Here is a 23,233-nt window from a genome sequence, read left to right on the forward strand (position 1 = left end):
AAATAAGAAAGAATGATAGCGTGGCAAATAAATAAAGTCACACGTCCCTCCAGGGCAAAGGTTGGCCAGGTTTGCTTGCATCTTATTCAATGTTGGATTTATTTATTTTAAAACATCTCTATGGGGATGCCTGGGTGGCTCAGTCAGTTAAGCATCTTCCTTTGGCTCAGGTCATGATGCCAGGGTCCTGGGATCGAGCCCCACATCAGGCTCCTTTCTCAGCGAGGAACCTGCTTTTCCCTCTGCCTGCCGCTCCTCCTCCTTGTTCTCTCTCTCCTCTGACAAATAAATAAATAAAATCTTAAAAATGAATAAGTAAAAGAGCCATATTGAGACATAATTGATATCAGAGGATTATACACACATTTAATACATACAATTTTATGGGTTTGGACACATGCGAACACTCGTGCTGCATTTATCACAAGCAAAGTAACAGACCTTATCTGTTGCCTCCCTAAGTTTCCTATATGTCCCTCTGTTTGTTTCTTTGTTAATGATAAGAACACTTAACACCCTAATCCTGACTAAAAGTCACTAGAGTGACTTCCAAGCAACCTGTAGGTGACAAGAACAAAATCAAATAGGGAAGTTCTTGGTCCCAGGGGCCCAATGAGATGCTAGTTCCAGGAAGTGACATATTTCACAGAAAGATGCAATCCGGGAAGTGGTGTTTGAGTTCCAATCAAAAGTGTAGGAGGCAGACATCCTTGCTGAGGCTCAGCATAGGGATCTACCAAAGCAAAGAGCTCAAGGTAAGAGGCAAAGCTTTGCAGGAGATGCAGGGGCTGTGGAGGAAGAAGATGAGGCTGGATGTACCACTCCCCTGGGAGGTGGCAAACTCCGAGCCCAAGACTCCCCACCAACAAGCACGTTCATGGGATGACACAGGACCAGGAAGCAGACTTCTCCCAGGCTCTGTATTTGCCCATTTTCATCATGAGGGAAGAACAGCTGAAAAGAACAGTTTAAGTACATCTGTAAAACAGACAATATTTTAACTAAGTAAGGAAATGAAGAAAACGAGAGGAAAAAGGAAAAGAAGCACAAATAGCAAGTACCCTACCAGTGAGGCTGGGCAGTGATGGAAAAGATCTCAAAGAAGATGAAAAATTCTGTCCCTTCTTGCTGCAAAGCCTTGGGTCTGACTCCCAGCTGAGGGACCCCGACCATGGCCAGAGACCGTAGATTCCTCTGGCTTCTGGATGCAAAGGGAGTTCATAGGTTCAGGAATTTCAAGAAACCCCTTCCAATCACCTGCAAGCTAATTGCATAATTATCTCACAGAATAATAAACAGGAGACTGAATTTTAGGGCAGTAAAATGGGGTCCCCGAGATACAGGAAACCACATTTTCAGATCAACCATAAAGGAGGAGGTCAAACTTTCACTCCTGAAAAAAATTTCCAAATATTCCAGAAAACTCAGGTGAAGAATGAGAGAGAGAGAAAAGGAAGGAAGAAGGCGGGCTTGCAAAATTAGGATCCCCTGCCAGACACTCCATCCAGAGTCTGAAGCTATGCAAGGTCGGAGGGTCGGGTATCCTGAAACATTCTTCCTGCTGAGACATCAGAGCACACTTCTTCTTCTTCTTTTTTTTTTTTTTTAACAGAGCACACTTCTTTATGAGAAGATGAGACTTTACTCCTTTCTCTGCTTTCCTGGTACAGAGCCGATTCCTTAGACATTCCCTTTACACCATCTCAAATGCTCTTTTTCCAAAGACCAAACCATCATTTTTCCATGACACTCCTCTTTCCTGGAAAGCTCAAGAGCCCATCTCTCTTCCCAGAAGCCTGAGCTAACCCTGCACCAGCCTCAGAGAGGTATGCAGCGGCACAGGGCTGTCTTGGAGCCAGACCGCCTCCCTCTGGAGCAGCCGCACCTTGCTCTCCTGACATCAGCAATGACTGCCCCCTCACCAGTGTGCACCCAGGCCTCCTCCACCATCTCAGCCAAGACTGCATCTTTCAGAAAAGGGATTCCCTTTAAAAGGATCACTCATAGACACCCCACACATCCTTGTGAAAAATATCTTAAACTTTCCTTTAAAGAGTTTCAAATCAGCTTGAGAAGATTCTAGGGAGTAAAAACCTAGAAGTCTTGCTAAAAAGAAAACTAAACTATATCTTAATTATTTTAAAACATTCATATTTGGTAAGTGACCTTAGTAAGCGATCGTGCCCAGTTATCGCCCAGGAACACAGTTGTGCCGCTCAGTGCTGTTTATCCCTGAATATGGGTTGGTTCTTTTTTCTCACGGTGGCCACATGCCCCTTCACATCCAGTCACTTTGGGTGTTTCTGAAGATGTTGGTGTGGCAATGAAGTCAAATGTCAGGAATCTGGAATGAAATGCCTTTCTAAACCAATAACAAATCTGGTATAAGAACACAGGCTTCATAGAAAAGATTCAAATAATTTGCAAGTGTACAAAGAGAAGTCCCCCTTCCCTTCCCCTCTCTCACACCCAGGGGTGGTTAGAGCAAATATCCTTAATTGTTAAATTATCCTTCCAGATCTTTTAATACCTATCTATCTGTCCATCATCTGAACGATACATCCCATAATCACATATATCGAAATGTACTCGTGCCACGCAAACTGCCCAGCGGTCTCCCTTTTCATTGCTTTTAACAAGACAATACAGGATGGACATAGGTTGAGGTTGTTGTATATGAAGATTTACTTCATTCATTATCACCGCCATATGAAGATTTACTTCATTCATTATCACCGCCACACCGTCTCCCACAGTGCGGGTTTGTAACAATATAAACTAACTACTTTGGGAACTCCCGGCTTCTCAAATATGTTTCTACAACTTCCAAATAGGGTATTTGTATGATGCTTAAGAGCACAAGAGTTGTACTGGGCTGCTCGGGTCTAGCCCTGTCTCAGCCACTGGAGTTACCAGCTCTGGGTCTCAAGCCTTTGTATCTTTAAAGCTGGCGAGCAGAGCCCCTACCTCGCAGTGCTCTGCCCATCAGACACATTAACATCAGTTCACCTGCACATCCCAATTGCCCTTGGTATTATCTGCACCTTTGCAACCGGTGCTGGTATTTCTGAAAGGTAGCTTTCTAGAAGTTGGATCTAAGAGATTGACCAAAACACCTTTCGAGAAGCCTGACCAATTTGCATAGCCACCAGGAATATACAGGAATGTCCTTCCTCCCTTACCTCTGTGGTGACACTCTTCCAATTCCACTTTCGGACTTTGATTTCAGATCTATCCTTCTCAGACATTCCTGAGTTTGAGTTGGTGTGAAGCAGCCTGGAAATTTAAACTGGAGCTTAGAACACCTGCCAAAATTTCAAATACCTGTGCTCCTTCATCCAGCAGTGCCGATTCTGGGAACTGATCCTACAGATATGCGAACAGACTTGCCAAAGGACATGTCTACAAGGTTATTCATTGCGGGATTGTTTGTAACAGCAATAGACGGAAAGCTAACAAGAGACGGTTAAGTAATTGAGGGCTCACCCCCACAATGGATTACTATACAGCCATCTTTTTTAAAAGGAGAGAAGCTATCTTTATACCAATAAAGAATAGTATCCCAGATGTATTTTTAGGTGAAAACAAGAGTATAATAGCTAACACTTGGAGCCCACATTTCATCAATTCTAAAATGTGCATTTTTTTCACTTTGTTAAACATTTTTGAAACAAGGATGCATTATAGTCAAAAGCATGTCATAATTTAATTGGAATGGTTTTTCTTTCGTAGCCCATGAAATAACGATGTCTCACAATCCATGGAGTCTTGGATCTGATGAAACATAGTAGTGCTTACCAGGCCCAAGGCATTCTTCGTTTCAGCCTCACCACAACCCTGGGAGGATAAGTACTATTCTTTTCTACACTTTACAGGTAAGGAGATGAGATTTGACCTTGGGCCATCCTGTCCAGCGTCCATGACCTTAGAATCCTGATACCACACCTCCCTGTGATGACAGCACCACGTGTCCCATATAGAGGACTCCCCGAGAGCCAGGCCCTGCCCTAAATTCTTCTTACCTGTATTTGCTTATCTAAACCTGTTACCATATGAGACAGATACTAGTATTGTCTTCATTATACAGAAGAGGAACTGAGGCACTAAGAGGTTATGAAACTTGCTTAAAGCCACACAACTAATGGGTTGAGGAACTGGGCTCTGGCTTCAGGAGTCATGCTTTTAGCACTCTTTATGCTGCCTTTTGTATAAAAAGAGGGGGTTATAATGATCTACTCATATTTGCAAATTGGCATCTTAGAAGATGTCAAAGAAGCAGTTACAAGTGTATCAGTAGGGTAGTGGGCGGGAGCTGAGCAACTGGGGAGGGGGTGGGAAACAAAACTTCTTACTTCTACCTTTTTGTTTGATTTTTGACTCCTGGCAGTGTATTACCCCCTTTAAACTGAGCGCAATGACAATTTTACCTTCGCTTTAAATTAATACACCGTGGTGGGAGAGAAGTGGTCCTAAGTATCCTGTGAATCAGATTTCGCTGTCCATCTGCTCTTTTAATATCTCTATCTTTTAAGCCTCAGAAGGATTTTTGTTTTATTGTTATTAAAGGAGCAAGGGAAAACCATCAATCCTCATCACAGAAACCGTGATTTCAAGGCTTGTGTCCTATCCTAACACGCATCCGTGGCTCTGCCAGACCATGCCAATACAAGATGGTGGCCCATAACCACGCATCGTCCCGCCCTTTGACCGCTTTGTTCTAGCTGGTGAACAATGGAGTCACGCAAACATCAGCTATGTTGTGTATTGATTTCTTAAAGTCTTTTAACTCAATATGACGTCCAGTGTATAGAGCCCTTGACTCGCCTGACAGTTTTCTCCATCATAATTCAGACAATCTGAATCTCTTGAATATCTAGGTTTCCCCACAGAATCCTGCCTTGAAGGATGGGGACTTGGATTGCCTTATATTGATATGACACAGTTGTGGCCTCAGCTGTAAAGTAAATTTTACAAACTCCTTGGCTTTCCAGCAAAGATATAAAACATCTCCTTTTGATTTGTATTTAGTTTTTGAAGCTTGCCTGCTATTACCTACACGAAGGACATGATGGCGGGGGCAGGTGCCTGGCTGGCTCAGACAGTAGATCACATGACTCTCAATCACAGGGTCCTGAGTTCAAGTCCCACATGGCACATGGAGCCTATTTAAAAATAAATAAATAAATACAAATAAATAAGTACATGACATGATACATTTTGGGGTTTTTTAGAAGATTTTTTTTATTTATTTGAGAGAGAGAGAGACAGAGCACAAGCAGGGGGAGCTGCAGGCAGAGGGAGAGGGAGAAGTAGACTCCCTGCTTAGTAGGGAGTCCTACATGGGGCTCATATCCAAGGACCCCGGGATCATGCCCTGAGACCAAGGCAGTTGCATAACCAATTGAGCCACCCAGGCACCCCCATTTTGGTTTTGTTAAACAGTAGAATTGGTAGTTAAGCACCCCACCCAAATGCTTCGGGGGCTGGGTAGAAGGCAGGCATCCTTCCAATGTCAGTCTTTCCACATGCTATTCTAGCTTGAGGCGAGAATACCTGGATTCTGTTTCTTTCTAGATAAAGTCCTAAATAATCAGCTAATATGATTCTAGTATTCCTAGATCAGGGCATACTGTGCTCAAAGGACTCAGGGCTTGCTGTAGATTCCCTAAGACATCAGAAGAGACCTCAGAAAATGCCTTTTTTTAAGAGAGAGAGCAGGAACAGGGGGAGCAGAGGGAGAGGGAGAAGTAGACTCCCTGCTGAGCAGGGAGCCTGATGTGGGGCTCGATCCCAAGACCTCGGCATCATGACCTGAGCTGAAGACAGATGTTTAACTGACTGAGCCACCCAGGCACCTAGCGAATGCCATTTTTTAGGATTCCTGGTGAAGCTATAAAATGAAGAAATGCCCAGATGGGGCCACAAAATTATGGCATATTTAAAACATACACATTTTTAAGTCAGTCCTTTGAACATAAAAAAAGCAGAAATAACAAAAGGTAGTTGTACTAATTAGAAGATAATTACAGAGTTTATAAAAATATTAACTCATAGCACATGATCAGCAGTGTGGTCCAGGGAAGGGCCACGGGTTTAAAGGCGCTGGATGAATATCTTCTCTCAGATTGTTGATGTGTTTCTGTGGTTCTGTGTATAATCTCATTTGGAAATAAGATTAAAATTCTATATTTACGATGGTCTGTTCCTGTGAGGCCTGGGGGAATTCAGCGAAATTCTTCAGGCAGGAGAGAATTAGTCCTACAAAATAGAAATTAGAAGAGTTCTGACAGTACTTCTGCTCTTTGGCATAAGTTCTGCAAGGATTGGTATAAGCCAGCTTTGAATCGGCATATCACAGTTACTAGGATTCGTTTCTATTTTTTGTATTAATTTGTTCACCCAAAAGACGGCATGTAGGAAGTAAAGTAAGTGAATTCAGCAATTCTACCTTGTCTTTGCACTTTTAGATTCTTTGCATTATGGATAACTAAGAGTTCACTATATTTGTGTACAGGTATTTAATTAGAATTGTCATCACCCATTTTCCATTTTAAAGAAGCTCTTTAGAAAGAACGGCTCCCGTGTAATGGCTACACTCAAAAGAATGGAACAGGACCACTGGCTGACATCTTATACAAAGGTAAATTCAAAGTGGATTAAGGACCTTAAATGTGAGACCTGAAATCATAAAAATCCCAGAAAAGAACACAGGCAATAATTTCTCTGACATTGACATTGGCCAACTTCTCTCTAGAGGGTTCTCCTGTAACAAGGGAAACAAAAGCAAAAATAAACTACTATAAAAAAAATCAAAATAAGAAGCTTCTGCACAGAGAAGGAAACAATCAACAAAACTAAAAGGCAACCTACTGAATGGGAGAAGATATTTGCAAACGACATCTCCGATAAAGGGTTAGTATCCAAAATATATGAAGAACTTATTAACTCAACACCCCCAAAACAAATCATCCGATTTAAAAAATGGGCAGAAGACATGAACAGACATTTCTCCAAAGAAGACATCCAGGTGGCTGACAGACACATGAGAAGATGCTCAGCGTCATGCATCACCAGGGAAATGCAAATCACTGCTACAATGAGGGAGCCCCTCGCACCTGTTGGAAGGGCTGATATCAAAAATACAAGAAACAGCAAGTGTTGGAGAGGATGTGGAGAAGAAGGAACACACATGCACTGTTGGTGGGAATGCAGACTGGTGCAGCCACTGCGGGAGATAGTATGGAGGTTCCCCAAAAAGTTAAAAATGGAATTACCCTGCAATCCAGCAATCACACTACTGGGTATTTACTCCAAAAAAATACAAACGCACTGATTCAGAGTGAGGCATGCTTAGAGCAGCATTATGTACAATAGCCAAATTATGGAAGCAGTCTGTGTCCGTTGACTGATGAATGGATAAAGAAGTTACGGTATATGTATACATGGACTATTATTCAGCCATTAAAAAAAAAAATCTTGCCATTTGCAACAACGTGGGTGGAGCTAGAATGTATAATGCTAAGTGAAATAAGCCAGATGGAGAAAGACAAAGGCCCTATGACTTCACTCATATGTGGGATTTAAGAAACAATACAAATGAACAAAGGAGGCAAAAAAGAGAGAGACGAACCAAGAAACAGACCCTTAACTATAGAAACAAACAGATGATTATGAGCAGGTGGAGGGGTGAGAGGATGGATGAAATAGGTGATGGGGATTAAGGAGGGTGCTTGTTGTGAAGAGCACTGGGTGTTGTCTGAAATTGTTGAATCACTATATTGTACACTTGAAACTAATATAATGCTATATGTTAACTATACTGGAATTAAAATTTAAAACTTAATAAAAAAGGGGTGCCTGGGTGGCTTGGTGGGTTAAAGCCTCTGCCTTCGGCTCGGGTCATGATCCCAGGGTCCTGGGATCGAGCCCTGCATTGGGCTCTCTGCTCAGTGGGGAGCCTGCTTCCTCCTCTCTCTGCCTGCCCCTCTGTCTACTTGTGATCTCTCTGTCTGTCAAATAAATAAATAAAATCTTAAAAAAAAAAAAGCTTAATTAAAAAAAAAAAGGGAGAGGCCCTCAGTGGCTTGGTCAGTTAAGCATCTGACTCTTGAGTTCAGCTAAGGTCATGATCTCGAGATCATGAGATCTGCCCTCAGTGGGAGTCTGCGGGAAGTTCTCTCTCCTTCTGCCCCTCCCCCTGCTTGCTTGTGCTCTCTCGTTCTCAAATAAATAAATAAATCTTTAAAACATCTTAATTTAGAAAAAATAAAATATAGCTTCCGTGCAAGTATCAATTAAAAAAAAAAAGCAAGAGGGGCTATATTCTTATCAGATAAATTGGACCTCAGAGTTTAAGAATTTTATCAGGAACATTACTCAATGATAATGGGACCTATCCACCAAGAAAGCATAGCAGTCCAAGGTGGGTGCTCACCAACCACAATACTGCAAAATATGTGAAGCAAAGACCGATAGACATAGTGGAGAAATAGACGTATTCACCCTTGGTGCTGAAGACAGCAATACCCCTTTCTCAACAACTGATCGAATGAGCCGGCAGATGAGTAAGGATAGGGAAAAACACAATACGCAGGGGGACCTCACGGACATTTTTAGAACATTCCATCAAAAACAGCAGAGCAGACATTCTTTTCAAGCACTCATGGAGCCCGTATCGAGATATACCAGGATAGGCCACATACTGGGCGGTCAAACAAGCCTCCACAAATCTAAGAATTAAAGGCATTCCGAGTTTGCTCTTTGAACACAACGGAATCGAGATAGATAAAGAAAAGGTACCAGTAAAATTTTCAAACAATTGGAAACTAAACAACGCGCGACTATAAAAATCCACGGGTCAAAGAAGATCATACGAGAGAGATTAAAAAAAAAATACATTGAACTGAATTCAAATGAAAAAAAAAAAACAAACTGAAATTTGTGGAATGCAGGTAAAGCAGTGCCGAGAGGGAAATTTAAGCACTCCATGCATACATTTGAAAAGAGGGAAAATCCCAGACGAGCGATCTAAAACCTTATATCAAGCAAGAACCTGGAAAAAGAACAAAACAAACTCAAAGCAAGAAGAAGGACGTAAGAAAGACGAGTCGAGAAACCAAATGAGATTGAAAGCAGAAAAACAATAGAGAAAAATCAGTGAAACAAAGAGCTGGGTCTTTGAAAAGATCAGTAAAATTGACAAAATTAGGAAGACAGAAGAAGAAAAAAAGTGAGAGAACACGGGAATTACCAATGTGAGGATACGGCTATAGACCCTGTCGAGCTTAAAAAGAAACAAAGGTGCCACTGTGGACGAATGTACACACGTAAGTTTACACACTTAGATGGAAAAAACCAAGTCCTCAAAAACCACAAGCTGCCACAATTCACTTACTATGGCATAGGTAACTTGAGTAGCCCTACACTACAAGGGAATTGAATTCATATGGTAAAGAATTAACACCAGTTCTATACAATTTTATTCAGAAAATATTCATCACAGCCTATAGTTTCCTCTTCTCCTGGTGTCTTTATCTGGCTTTGGCCCCAGGGTGATGCTGTGCTGGTAATATGAGTTTGGGAGTGTTCTCTACTCTTCTATTTTTTGGATGAGTTTGAGAAGGTTTGGTGTTAATTTTTTTTTTTTTTTAAATGGAAGATTTGAAATCCAGATGAGGGTCACCTGAAATTCTTTTTTTTTTCTTTTTTTTTTTTTTTTAAGATTTTATTTACTTATTTGACAGACAGAGATCACAAGTAGGCAGAGAGACAGGCAGGGAGAGAGGAGGAAGCAGGCTCGCTGCTGAGCAGAGAGCCCGATGCGGGGCTCGATCCCAGGACCCTGGGATCATGACCTGAGCCGAAGGCAGAGGCTTAACCCACTGAGCCACCCAGGCACCCTGGTGTTAATTCTTTAAATGTTTGGCAGAATTGGGGCACCGGGGTGGCTCAGTGGGTTAAGCGTCTGCCTTCAGCTCAGGTCATGATACCAGGCTCCTGGGGTCGAGCCCTGCATCGGGCTCCCTGCTCAACGGGAAGCCTTCTTCTCCCTCTCCTCCCTGCTTATGCTCTCTCTCACTATCTCTGTCTCTCCCAAATAAATAAAATCTTAAAAAATAGAAAAAAGAAGCAATCTAGTTAGAAAAGATACATCACCAAAGAGGTTAAAGTGATGGCAAACAAGCACATAAGAAGATGATTAACATCATTAATTATTAGGGGAGTGCAAATTAAATCCACCAGGAGATACCTCATCACACCTATCAGAATTTTCTAAAATAAAAAATAGTGACAAAACCAGGGTGCTCGGCTGGCTCGGTCGGTTGAGCATGTGACTCTTGATCTCAGGGTGGAGAGTTCAAGAAACTGGACTATTTATACAATCCTGATGGAAATGTAAAATGGGATGGCCTCTCTGGGAAAGGGTTTGCCTTTGGCACTTTCTCCGAGATCTAACCATGCAAACTACCATGCAATCCAGTTAAGCACTCCGAGGAATTTATCCCAAAGAAATTAAGACTTATGTCCAATAGAAACCTGTATGTGAGTGCTTACGGCCACTTCCTTGACGATAGCCAGAAACTGGAAACAACCCAGATGTCCTAGAATGGGGGGAATGGTTAAACTGTGATCTCTCTGCATCGTGGAACACTACTGAGAAATAAAAAGGAGCAAGTTATTGATAAGGCAACAACTGAGATTGATCTCCAGAGAATTACATTGAGTGAAAAGAGACAACCCCAAATGGTTACGTATTATAGTATTTCATTCACATAACATTCTTCAAATAACAGAATTATAGAAATGGAGGACAGAATCGTGGTTGCCGGATTTAAGGAGGGATTGGGGTCAGGAGGGAAGTAGGTATAGCTATAAAAAAGGTAAGAGGAGGGATCTTTGTGGCTGGAAGTGTCCTGGAGATTGACTGTCCATGTTAATATCTTTGCGATGAATATCGAGCTATAATTCTGCAAGATCTTGCCATCAGGGGAAACTGGGTGAAGGGTGTACAGAATTTCTTTGCATTATTTTTTGCAAGTACATGTGAATCCACAATTATTTCAAAATAAAAAGTTCAATAAAAAAATATTCAATAACCTGGAAAAAATATCTGTAGCAAACACATAAGGTATGGGATTAATAAGCTCACTTTACAAAAAGCTTTAATACCAATATTTTTTTAAGTTTTAATACACAAATTTAAATATAGTAAAAAATCTCCCCAGAACAATAGGGAAAAGATGCAGATGTTAATTCAGAGAAGAAATACAAATCACTAATAAAAATTTGGGGAAAGAATTGTTTAATAGTATTCAAAGGATTACAAATTAAAATTATAATAAGATACACTCTCCTATGAAATTGGCCAAAGAAAAAAAAGCTAAATTAAAAAAATATTCAAAGGTGATGAAGTTGCAGGAGAAAAAAAACAGTCTTACATACTACTGATGTATGTAAATTGGTATAACCCTTCTGGAAAGCAATTCGCTAGTATTACATGTAAAAAATATTCCTAACTTTTGACCTAGTAACCCAGCTGCAAGGAATCCATCCTAAATAAAAGCCAAAATGTGGTCAAATATGTATGTACCATAATGTTCACCCTTGCTTTGTTTGCAGTAGAAAAACCTGGAAACAAGCCAACATTTAACAATAGGGAATGATTAACAATTTATATATAGTACATACATACAATGAAATGTACTACTATCTAAAAATCACGTTTTCAAGGATATTTAATGACAGGGAAATGTTGGAGATATGTTTAGTAAGAAAATACCCTAATAGGTTGTTAAATGATTTTCTATGGGTCATGGGAATACAGATTTAAAAATTTTTGTTCCAAAAAAAGAAATTTTTATTTCTATTCTGCATAGTCCAAAGTTACTATAATAAGCCTTTTTTTTTTTTTTTTTTTACTTTGGCAATACAGAATTATGTTAAAGCATTTTAGTTGAATACAAAATACAAAGTTAATGTTTCAGGTAATTTAAAAAATAATCCATAATGTTAATTCTATAATATATCTTTGTTTTGCATGCTATCTTCACATCATTCTTTCCATCCTGAAATTTTTCTACATACAGAAAACCTGAAAAAATTGTGCATCGAAACCTCATATATTTACCACTTAGCTTCTATAATTAACATTTTTGCTATATTTACTTTATCACATATCCATCAATCCATCTTATTTTTTATGCATTTAAAAATAATTTGCAGAAATCCGTGCCCTTCACTTCTGAAAACTTCAGCATGCATATCATTAGCTAAAGTTCAATATTTACTTACGGTTCTTAATTTTTCCAGTTAAAATTTACGTACAGTGAAACACACCAATCTTCTGTTTGATGAACTCTGACAAATGTACACGTTTGAAACCCACACTCTAATCAAGATATAGAATAATCCCATCACCCCAGATAGTTCCTGATGCCCCTTTCCAATCAGTCCCCAGTTCCATGCCCCAGAGGCAAGCCAGTGTTTGACTTCTATTCCTATAGATTAGTTTTGCTTGTTACTAAATTTTATTAAGTGGCCTCACACAGTCTGTACTCTTTTGTGTCTAGCTTGATTTGGGTTAGCACCATAGCTCTGATGCTCTTCTGAGTTGTTGTGTATATCAGCAATTCATCTGTTTTTATTGGTGGGGAGTATTCCATTATACGGTTTTTTTATTCTTTGTTTCTTTATTTTTGTTTGTTTCTTTATTCACCTCTTTTTGGACATTAAAGTTGTTTCCATTTGGGGGCTATTGCAAAGGTGCTGTCAACGTTCTTGCACAAGTCTTATTGTGTGCATGATTCATTTCTGCTGGGTAAATATCTAAGCATGGAATTGCTGGATTCGAGGATAGGTATACAATTTTAAAACTAAAAGAAGTTGCAGTACTTTTTCCGAAGAGGCTGTACCATCTTAGACACCCATCGAGCATAAAGGAGAGTCTGGTTGTTCCACACCAACTTTTGTTGTTGTCAGTCTTTTTAATTTTAGCTGTCCTGAGGGGTGTGAGTGATAACTCATTCCCCCGATAGCTAATGATGTGAGGTACTTTTTCGTGTGCTTATAGGCTCTTTGTCTCTTCCTTTGAAAAATGCTCTGTTCAGAGATCTTTATTTTACTCATTTTTTAATTGGGTTTTTAGTTCTTATTGAATTATGGAGCATGTCCTCTTTTTCATATGGCAATAAAAACGTATTTTTCTTATTTGTATGCATATTGATTTGTTTTCTGGGGCTTCTTTTAAAAATTTTGTATAACAATTATAGAACATTTCTCCTTTTTTCCTCCTGGTCAGCTGGAAACTTGGTCCGTTTGTCACCTTTTTCCATGCTGATACAGTTTTAAGAATTATCAGTTTGGGTAGCTACTGATCAAATTGGGCAAAATTTCATTTGTCGCCACACAATCTCAAGGGACAGCTCAAATTCAGATGGTGCCTCAGTCCGCTATCTTGAAATCAGGGAGAAGGTACACCTCCCTAAACTTTGTAGTCCCAGTCAGCACCTCCGACCATGGCTGGCATGGTGGTCAATACCTGCTTTTTCAATTATTTCCTGTGGTGTGGACCATTTTATGAAATACTGACCTGTAGGGGAGAATTTGGCTCCCCAGTATCAACAGAACCATCAGTTTATCCTATGTAAGGCCTCTTGCCATAAGGGCCCTGTGTCTTCTAAGACATATTGAATGGCACAGCCTGGAGGTGGTCAGGAGGAAAAGGACTGTCAGGAACCTAAATTACGGAGATCAAAGAGACTTCCAGGGGCCAATCCAGGCAGCCGAGAACTCCGGAATCTGGATAGGGTCCACGGAAGTCGGCAAAGGCAGGTTCTGTGACAGACGACCACGGAGGATCTGGGGTGCACGAAGCATGAGCGACAAAACTCAGAAAATCTATTCCTCTGACAATTCTAAAACCTTCAGGCACTTAGCTTGCCCACAGCCCCTCCTGAGAGAGAGGGCCCAGGCAGCTCTTTCCACATAGCAGGAGCCCCCTGGCCAGATGACTAAGGCAGGGCTTGGTGTCCAAGCCAGAAGCAGCCTTATGGTGAGGTCTCCTAGTGCCAGTGACTAGCCCACCGGGGCAGCACATTTTTGCCTGGGAAGGGAAGGCGTGATGTCCAGACAGCAGCAGAATCCACTGAATGGCCCAGGCCCCGGAGCTGCCATCATATCCAAGGAACAAAGAAGCCTTTGCTGTAATTCTCTGAAATGTTTGTTAGGTCATCCATGAGGGGCTAGGACCCAGAGGGGCTGGGCTGGGATGGCGTTTCCTGCTGTCCTGCCTGCCATCGGAATCCCAGAGATGAAGTCTGGAATGCCAGCCCAAGGCATGTAAGATCTGGCTTAGATATTTGGCCAGTGGAAGATCTATCACCAGCTCTTGCCAGAACTGTTCTGGAAGGGAGTGGGCCTAAGACAAGGGGCAGAGCCGACCACCTGTACTTGGGTAGGACAGAGAAGTCGGGCGTTTAGGGTCGTAGGGGGTCGGCAGCCTGGGAGAAGAAGCCAGCAAGCTCCAAAGAGTCTGAGGCAGCAAACAGAATGCACGAGCTTCCTCCACAAGCACCAGAACGGAGAAGACCTGGTCCTTTTGCCGGCTTCAGCCATGAAGATACACGGAAGTGGTCTGAGGAGGATGGAGGGCTGGTCTTCCCCTTTTCCACCTCTGCACACCTTCTGCAACCGTGTACTGTCCATTAGTAAACAGCTGAGGGACCTCCTCCCTTCTCCTAACTCAAACCTGGTCTGAACCCACTAAGCCCTGGTCCCTTGCAATCTCCTCACGAGGAGACCACCCCCCCCCCCCGATGGGTCCCCAAGCCTGGAACTGGGGACTTTTTCCTCGTGCTCCATCACCGCTCTGTCTCTCCTTCCTCCTCCTTTAAACAGTTATGACTGTCTCTTCCTTGCTGTCGTGTGCCTCCTTGTCAGGGAGGTGGTTCCACATCTCTTTTCCTCTTACGATTCCTGTTATCATTTCTTTTTTTTTTTTTAAGATTTTACTTACTTATCAGAGAGAGCACAAGCAGGGGAAGCAGTAGGCAGAGGGAGAAACAGGCTACCCACAGAGCAGGGACCCTGATGTGGGACTCGATCCCAGGACCTTGGGATCATGACCTGAGCCAAAGGCAGATGCTTAACCAACTGAACCACACAGGCGTCCCTCCTGTTACCATTCTTAGTAACTTCAGTGACCTCGTAGATAAACCCTCCAATGCCTTGGCCTCTCAGCTCTGCCATCTTCTCATCCCCAGTGAAGATCTGCTCTTCCATCTCACTCAGACACCCACCCTCCACCGCCCGGTCCTTGACCTTCTCTCTGATGGCTGCCTCCTCGCACTGCAGCTCACCTGCCTTGGTGGTCCCATCCCAACAATCCTTCCAGCCTGGCAGTTTTCTAATCTACCTCTGTAGCTTCTCCTGCTTTCTCACTATCAATCATGACTCACTTCCCTCCTTAGCCAACTTGGAATTTCCGGTCGGTCCTGACAATCTCTCAAACACCCCATCTTCCGTGTCCCACGCCTTACGCATTATAATCATCCCGCTAATGAAACCCAACTGTCTACCACCCTGACGCCTGTTGGCTAATCTTCCTTTATAGTCGTGGATCCCCAGTTGCAGGTAAATGGGCACTGGCTCCTCCCAGACTTCACAGTGTGCGGGGGTGGGGCGCTGTTTTCCCACCTTCTCCGACAGACAACCGTCTCACACCTTCTCATCCCTCTTCAAACCCTCACTCCCATTCTGCCCCCTCCGCCCCCAAACTCCACTGACCAGCTTACTTCCTATTTCCTTCAAGAGCAGACAGGAACTCTGCCATCCTCCCTCCACCCAATCTACCCACCTTCCTGCATCACAGCCTTTCTCTCCCAGCAACATAGGAGGAAGTGGCTTTTCCTCCACCAGAGGCTAACCAGGATTCCCTGCATCTTGACTTTCCCCGAGACACTCTCCATTTCATGTACCTTCTCTTCTGGATCATTCTTGTCAACACACGCATGTGCTTGGCCCCTCTGGAAACTTTTGGGATGGAGGCCATGCAGAGAGGTGGCCCGTCCCAGGTCACAGGGCCTCCCGGCTCCAGCTGGGATGGGGTCCCTGGCTGTGCCGCCTCTTCCTCGGTTTTCAAGCAGGGGAAGGAGCTGCTGTTGCTCCTTCAAGACATCCAGTGTCCCTCTCCCCAGAGGTAGACACCCAGTGTCCTTGTTCCTGAGGTCCAGATCATTTCTGTTGTAGACATCTGTTCCCAGCGACTCTGGAGAGACTGGTTTTGTCACAGACTTAGGAGTCTGGAGAACCACAGAGCGGAGTGGGAGGACCATGCTGGGCACAAGAGCTAGATTCCTGGGGAAAGGTGTGAAATTAGTCAAAGCAAGATTTGGAGCAGACAAATCTTGCTGCAGTTCTCATCAGCGGCACGGGGCTGAGTACGGAGGAAACATCTCCAGCCTTGGGGCCAGGAAGCCTACCGGGCTCTCCTACCAGCGGGGGCCATCCTGGCTGTGTGGTCCCAAGCGAGTTCCAAGACGTCCTTGAACCTCAGTCTCTTCATCTGGAAAACGGGGAGACGGGGAGAGCACATCAAAGACAATCGCGCTGTGAGGATGGAGTGAGGTCACAGGCGGCAGGCTCTGGGCACACAGCGAGGCCTCCGTACAGATTGTGTTTCTCCTGAACTCCTGATTGGCTCAGCTGGGTTACCCGGGGAGTGCTGGGTGTTTATAGACCCGGCTATCTGTCTGCGTGGTGAGGGCAGGGCTGGGTGTGTATAGACCCGGCTATCTGTCTGCGTGGTGAGGGCAGGGCTGGGTGTGTATAGACCCGGCTATCTGTCTGCGTGGTGAGGGCAGGGCTGGGTGTGTATAGACCCGGCTATCTGCCTGTGTGGTGAGGGCAGGGCTGGGTGTGTATAGACCCGGCTATCTGTCTGTGTGGTGAGGGCAGGGCTGGGTGTGTATAGACCCGGCTATCTGTCTGCATGGTGAGGCCTCAGAAACCTGTTCTGCTGTTGCTCATCAGAGTGCACCTGTCTCAGCAGCAAGCCTGTTTCTCCCACCTTGACCTTCCGGTCGGTGTCTCGGAGTCTGGGCAGGCAACGTCATGACCAAGAGGCAGGATGGGTAGTTGATTGGGGGCGGGGGTAGGCTGAGGGCAAGAGGGAAAGACAATCACAACAAACCCTTGACCAAGGCTGTCAGAGGTCACTTACTCGGCCCTGCTCTTCCAATAGCTCCTAAAGGCCACACGTCTGCCATCTCTGGGCCAGGTAGTCTCAGGGCAGAATGAGGACGGGGACCCAGGCCTCCTGACCCTCCTGAGCCTGGCCAAGACGCCTCACACAGCAGAAGGCGGTCAGCAAGATGGAGGCTGCCCCGAGAACACAAATCCGTTTCTTTTTACAACTAACGCCTTGCATGAACTACACTCTGACCGTGGCAGTCAGTGCAAAGAGTGAATTTTATTGCATGTGAGTTTTTCGAGGGAGACGAAAAACCGTCCACACAGATTATCTTAATTACCAAGTGGCTTTTAGGACTTTGTTTTCTGCTTGTTACAGAAAGTATTTGGGTTGCTTGGGCCTCTTTTTCATAAAACTGGCATCTCTCTCTCTCTCTTTTTTTAAGTTTACTTATTTTTTTTAGTGCTCTCTACACCCAACATGGGGCTCAAAATCATGAACCCCGACATCAAGAGGTGCGGGTTCTTCCCACTGAGCTAGGCAGGCGCCCCCTTCCTTCTCTTCTCTATAGCAATGACGGTCTCCCACTTTGCAATGTTCTTTCCATCTTTCTGGTCGCCTCACAACCTGTGAGCTACACAGGAGTTAGTGTCCTTCTCTTTCTGTAACATGTGTGAAAGTCACGGAGACCTGGGTTCGAATCCCAGTTCTGCCCATTGCCCTGTGGTAGCTTGGGCGGGTTACTTCATCTCACTCTGATCCCCACTTTCTCAGCGTGAACTGAGCATGGCCACACCTTCCTCACCAGGCCACTGTGGGAAGTGAGTTTGACACAGCACTTCCCAAAGGTCCCCAGTGATGAGAATCCTCTGGGTACTTGTTTTTTTTTTTAAGGTTTTATTTATTTATTTGACAGACAGAGATCACAAGTAGGCAGAGAGGCAGGCAGAGAGAGAGAGAGAGAGAGAAGATGAAGCAGGCTCCCTGCGGAGCAGACAGCCCGATGTGGGGCTTGATCCCAGGACCCTGGGATCATGACCTGGGCCGAAGGCAGAGGCTTTAACCCACTGAGCCACCGAGGCGCCCCCTCTGGGTACTTGTTAACACGCACATTCCCAGGCCTCGATCCAGAGCTACTAACCAAAATTCCCAGGGGGTGAGGCCTGGCTGTCTGAAAAGCCCCAGGGATTCTTATCAGGACATTGGGGAAAACACCAGGCTGATTTCTAGAAGGCATTTATTGTTGCGTCTGGCACTAAGCAGCTAATATTTATCAAGCATTTGTATGTGTTCAGTCTTTGAAATGGGGTAAGAATGACTCTACTGGATGAGAAACAAGCAAAACGATGTACGATGTCCAACAGACAAGTTTTAAATATATGCCGGTGTCTTCACTCCGTCGTAGTGGGTCAGGACTTTTCCAGGCTGAGATGGAATGATCCAGAGGCTCTCTCCAAGGGATGTGTGCGCCTCTACAACTCCAGGTCTCCGACTTCCCAGCCCCAAAGCTCCAACAGGAAGTTTCTCACTTTCCAAATTCCAAGGACCAAGCTTCATTTAACCAGATTGGGTTCCAGGCCCTTCCTTGTACCGGTCACTATGGTCTAAATTCAGAATACACTGAATGGCCAGGACTGGGTCATCCCGGAAACTGGAGAGGGTAGTCCCACTTGAACCTCAGGTTCCATATCTATGCGAGTCCCTCTGGGGGACCCCAGAGTGTTGTTGCCAGACCCAACTCCATAGATGTCTCCTACATCAGCTTCATGTCACTGTTAGTCAGCAAGGCTACACATGTCCCCTCTTTCTCGTCTCTCCCCTGCATACACATGGCCCGCCTGATTTGGCCTGACCTGCTCTCCTCCGTGCCACCATCTCCCACCATCTCCCACCCTCTCCTTGGCCCTGTTCACTCACCCTGGGGCCCAGTCTGCCACAGGGGCCTATCTAAGGGCTGGTGTAAGGACTCAGGGCCACCATTGTGCAAAGCTGCTTCTTAGGGACCCACAGTGGGAATCCTTCCAACCACGAACAATGAGTTTCTGAACAAGGATAAAAACAGCCTTTGCAAGTCAGCAAATGAGAAAAACGGAACTGCTCATCACCACCCCCCCTCCTTCCCTCATGCCTGGCTCTTTTAACACAGTGGATAAGAACGGGGTCTCTCACATCAGGATGTAAGTTTGAGGCTTAACTGCCACTGACTAGCTGGGCTAGTTGTATCTTCCTTGAACTCTGACTCTACAAGATCTATGCAAGGATTCAGGGAGACCATGGACATAAAGCACACGGCACGGGGCAGCTCATAATCTAGAATCATCACCATCATTATTCTCTTTCCAAGGACTGTTCTCCATCAGGAAATGTGCACGGGTTCCCTGGATAATCAACGGGAGACACAATGGGGAAGCCATCCCCCACTCCCACCCCCACTGTGCATCTTTAAAAACATAGGATGCTCTCTAAAGCCACACGGAACCCACGATGCGCCATAGCACTTGCTATATCCTATCCGCCAAAGGCCTGGCTGTTCTTCCCAGGAGATGCTATCCCACTTCCCACAGTAGCAGGCCTCCCTGGGACCACAGTGACGTTGTGGGTATGAGGCAACCGCCTCGCCTAGGAACAGCGATCCTGCCTTCCAGGTTGGGGTCTGCCACTGCCTTGCAGTGACCTTGGGCCCACCACTCACACCCCCTGGTTTTGGTTTCCTCTTCCATCCAATGGGACTATTGATGACCGGGTGATTTCTAACAGTTCTTCCCTCTCAAGGGTCCATGCAATGGTATGTGCCAGCACTCTACCTCTGCCCGACACACCCTCATGGTGGAGGGGGAGGAACTGCGTGAACACAGCTGGCCCATATGGGTGGTCCCAGCTTGGGGGCGGAGGTTGCTGGCACTTGAGGGTAAGGAAAGAGGGCTGACTCTGGAAACAAACCTCCATAGCTTATTACTGGTGCTGCTTGCTGCTCTTTTCCAGCTGCAGGACCTTGGGCCGATCCCTCTGAGCCACCGGTAGAACAAGGAGGATGGCATTTCCCTAGGTGGCTGTGAGGATTCTGTAAAATGAACAAGATATTGCAGATAAAGCCTGGCACCAGGTACACAGCCAGTTCGATAGATTGGCTTTTCCTATCTCTCCCCCTTGCACTGAGCTTCCTCTTCTTCCTTGCCATTCATGAAATGTAAATGGTCCCAACAGACCAGGTTTCAGGCTGGCTCCATCGCTTCTTACCTTCCTGTCACTTGACCTCAGTTTCCCTCATCTGTAAAATGGGCACAGTAATCCCTTTCCTCGAGGATTGATGTGAATGCGTTGTATGATTGATAGCCTGTTCTCTTAATCCCATCAGCACTAACCTGTTCATCACCATCCATTATGTTTTATAGCACTTATGTCCAGATCTACGAGTCGACTAACCCCTAAAGCCTCCACAGGAGTCAGGGCCAGAAAATCCAGGGCTGGGTCTGCCAGTGTCTTGATTCCACCCCACTCCCATGTTCTTTTCCTGGCTCATCCTTGCCGCCCCAGGGTAGAGCACAGCACCTGGCCCTGGTAAGCCTTCTCTTCATCCTACACCCAGAAGATGGGGGTCCATCATTCTTCCCCCAAGAAGCACCTTATTCTGTGGGGACCGTGCAGAACTAGCCCTCGCTGTGGGGTTCAAGGCTGTAAGGCTGAGAATGAATGTATGTGCATTCACTACCATAGTACATTGGTATAACCCTTCTGGAAAACACAGAACCTTGCACCTAAGCCTCAGCAATGTCAACTTTTGTTCAAGGACCCTACTTTTAAGCATTTGTACTAAAAAAAATCCACAAAATGTCTAACAACAGAACACTCACTGTAGTGAGAAGTGGGAAATAACCCAAATGTTTCTCTAGCCACGTGGTTAGCATTCAGCAAGTCAGAACAGTGAACAGACTGCTACATCAGAGATAAGAGAAACAACCATCATCTTGGTAAGTCAAAAAGGAGTAGGTTTGTTTTATACGTTCCTGAGATCTTCGAGCACATGTCCTTTCTCCAGAGTCCAAACAAAACCGTAAAAGAGAATTCAAAATAAGGTCTCAAAGTTGGCCTAACAAAATTTTTGGTGATCATTTTGGTGTTTGAGTCATTTTTTGTATCTTTACATCTTTTTGGGGTTTTATGCTGATGATGAAACTCTCAACGAGGTCAGCACACCACCCAACCTTGTTTTGGGAGCCGAGGCATCCAAAACTCAGGCAGGAATCAGGTTACCTACCCTGGAAAGAAGCTATTTGATCAGATAACCTGAGCTAAGCTTCCCTCCCCGGCCCCATCAGCTAGCAGCTTATCTGGAATGCATCTTACGAAGACTGATGACCCCGTTGGACTCAAAGAAGCCACCCCCAAAAAAATTGTATAAAAAGATTTATTGAAATTTATCAATGACAAACAGACATAAAACTCAAAAGTTTGGCTCTTCTGAGGGGGAGGAGAGAAACCGGTGCAGATGTTCTTTTATACAGATGAAACACGGGCTAGGAAATCACACGTCACTTCTAAAGCAATCCAGAAGAGGGACATGAAAGCAAACCTGTACATTCACCAGGAATTTGCAGTCATTTCAGATTTCCACTAGGTAAGAAAATACAATTTTGCGTTAGTTTTTCCGTGCTCGGGTGTATGAAAAAAAAAAACCCAGCCGACATGCAGCCGCGTCTCCTGTGCTCAGGTCTGTAAAAATGGTCTAAGCACAGAAGTACACGTGGAGGAATTCTCTTGTCATTTTCATAAAACAAAGCGTTCTAATATTTTACAGAACAAGATAGGACAGGTTTTGTTTGTTGTTTTGTTTTTTAAATCTTTTAAAGAGGTTGACGTTTGAGGGTTTGCTTCTTCTAATTAGAATTACCAACTCCATTTTACTCCTAACTCCTAAGCCTGCTGTTTTCAGCTCTCCGGCTCCTAACTCTGAAGAGTGACCTCAGAGTCTTCTTGGGAGAGCAAAGCCCACCACCATCTGTGAAGGAGGAAAGAAATGAGAGATGGGGAATGTCCCCCAACCAGTGCCAAAATACGCCTTTCGGTTGCTATTTACAAACCAGGGCATTGGATGCCTCTAGAAGGCCCAAGAAATGCAGGAATCACGGGAACCCAAACAAGAGGTAAGATGCCGGCTGGTGCTCAGCCCCTCCCGGGCTTTTGAGAAACCAAAAACGGAGGCCAGCCATGACCTTCCAACCGATTCCAGAGAGTCGGGAAAATACCAGGAAGTGTGAGAGCCCTCCAAACCATCCTCTTTGAGAGTAAGGAACAAATGCTCACTCGGTGTGTACTCAGCTATTGCATTTACAGGGACAAAACCAGACACAAAGAAAAAGTAGGGGAAAAAAATAAAGAGTGGCAGTAAAAATAGTATTTTATTCCACCCCCTCCCGCCCTCCCTCCCCCCCAACAACCCCCAGTACACTTTTCCCCTCTCGTTCCCACAGCAACGTTACAATCAGAAAAAAATAAGTTTCGGGGGGCGGGATTTCGGGGGGGTAATGGGTAAAAACAGTCAAATCACAATAGGAATTTTTCAAAATAGGTTATTCCACTTAGTCGTCGTCTTCTCCCTCATCTTCAGGTTCTCGTTTTCGCTTCTGACCCCTTTCTTCTTCTGGAAGAGGAAGGAAAAGGCATTTAGGTTAAAACATTGATCCTGCCTCTTACTCAACCCACCTGCTGGGAAGCCAGGGGACCACGCATCTGGGAAGCTTTGCTGCCCCTGGCAAATCTGAGACGGGGGATCTGCCAAGACAGGGAGGCCCCAGGAGCCTCAGACAGGCGGGTTCTACCCTTGATTCGGTCCCCGGGGCCTTTGCGGTCTACTTTGCCAAATGAGGGGGCCAGGCTGCTACCCGCCGAGAGTAAAAATGCTGCCATACCACCGACTTCTTCTTCGTCTTCCTCATCATCTACTTCCCCGTCGTTATAACCCTCTTCATCCTCCTAGGAGAGAAGATGGACGGCAGCCATTAGGGGTGCCTCCTGCCCAGGGACATGCTGAGGAAGGCACTTCCCTAG

General features: G+C 44.7%; 1 protein-coding gene and 1 long non-coding RNA gene across 2 annotated transcripts in view; one reads left to right on the forward strand and one right to left on the reverse strand.

Annotated features, from left to right (window-relative positions):
* The first annotated feature begins 680 nt into the window (after positions 1-680).
* On the forward strand, positions 681-6,854 carry LOC125105518 (uncharacterized). The gene is made up of 3 exons (XR_007128922.1): positions 681-755; positions 3,733-3,875; positions 6,515-6,854. It is a non-coding gene; the product is annotated as an uncharacterized LOC125105518 (long non-coding RNA).
* A 14,721-nt stretch (positions 6,855-21,575) lies between these two features.
* Positions 21,576-23,233, reverse strand: part of ANP32A (acidic nuclear phosphoprotein 32 family member A) — a 37,801-nt gene continuing 36,143 nt past the window's right edge. The window contains exons 6-7 of the mRNA XM_047736384.1: positions 23,095-23,158; positions 21,576-22,826 (exon numbers count right to left, since the gene is read on the reverse strand). Coding sequence (XP_047592340.1) covers positions 22,765-22,826; positions 23,095-23,158 — 126 coding nt within the window. The 3' untranslated portion in view covers positions 21,576-22,764. The remainder of the gene's footprint in view (positions 22,827-23,094; positions 23,159-23,233) is intronic.

This window comes from Lutra lutra, chromosome 7 (genome assembly GCF_902655055.1).
Source record: "Lutra lutra chromosome 7, mLutLut1.2, whole genome shotgun sequence".
Lineage (NCBI taxonomy): Eukaryota > Metazoa > Chordata > Mammalia > Carnivora > Mustelidae > Lutra > Lutra lutra.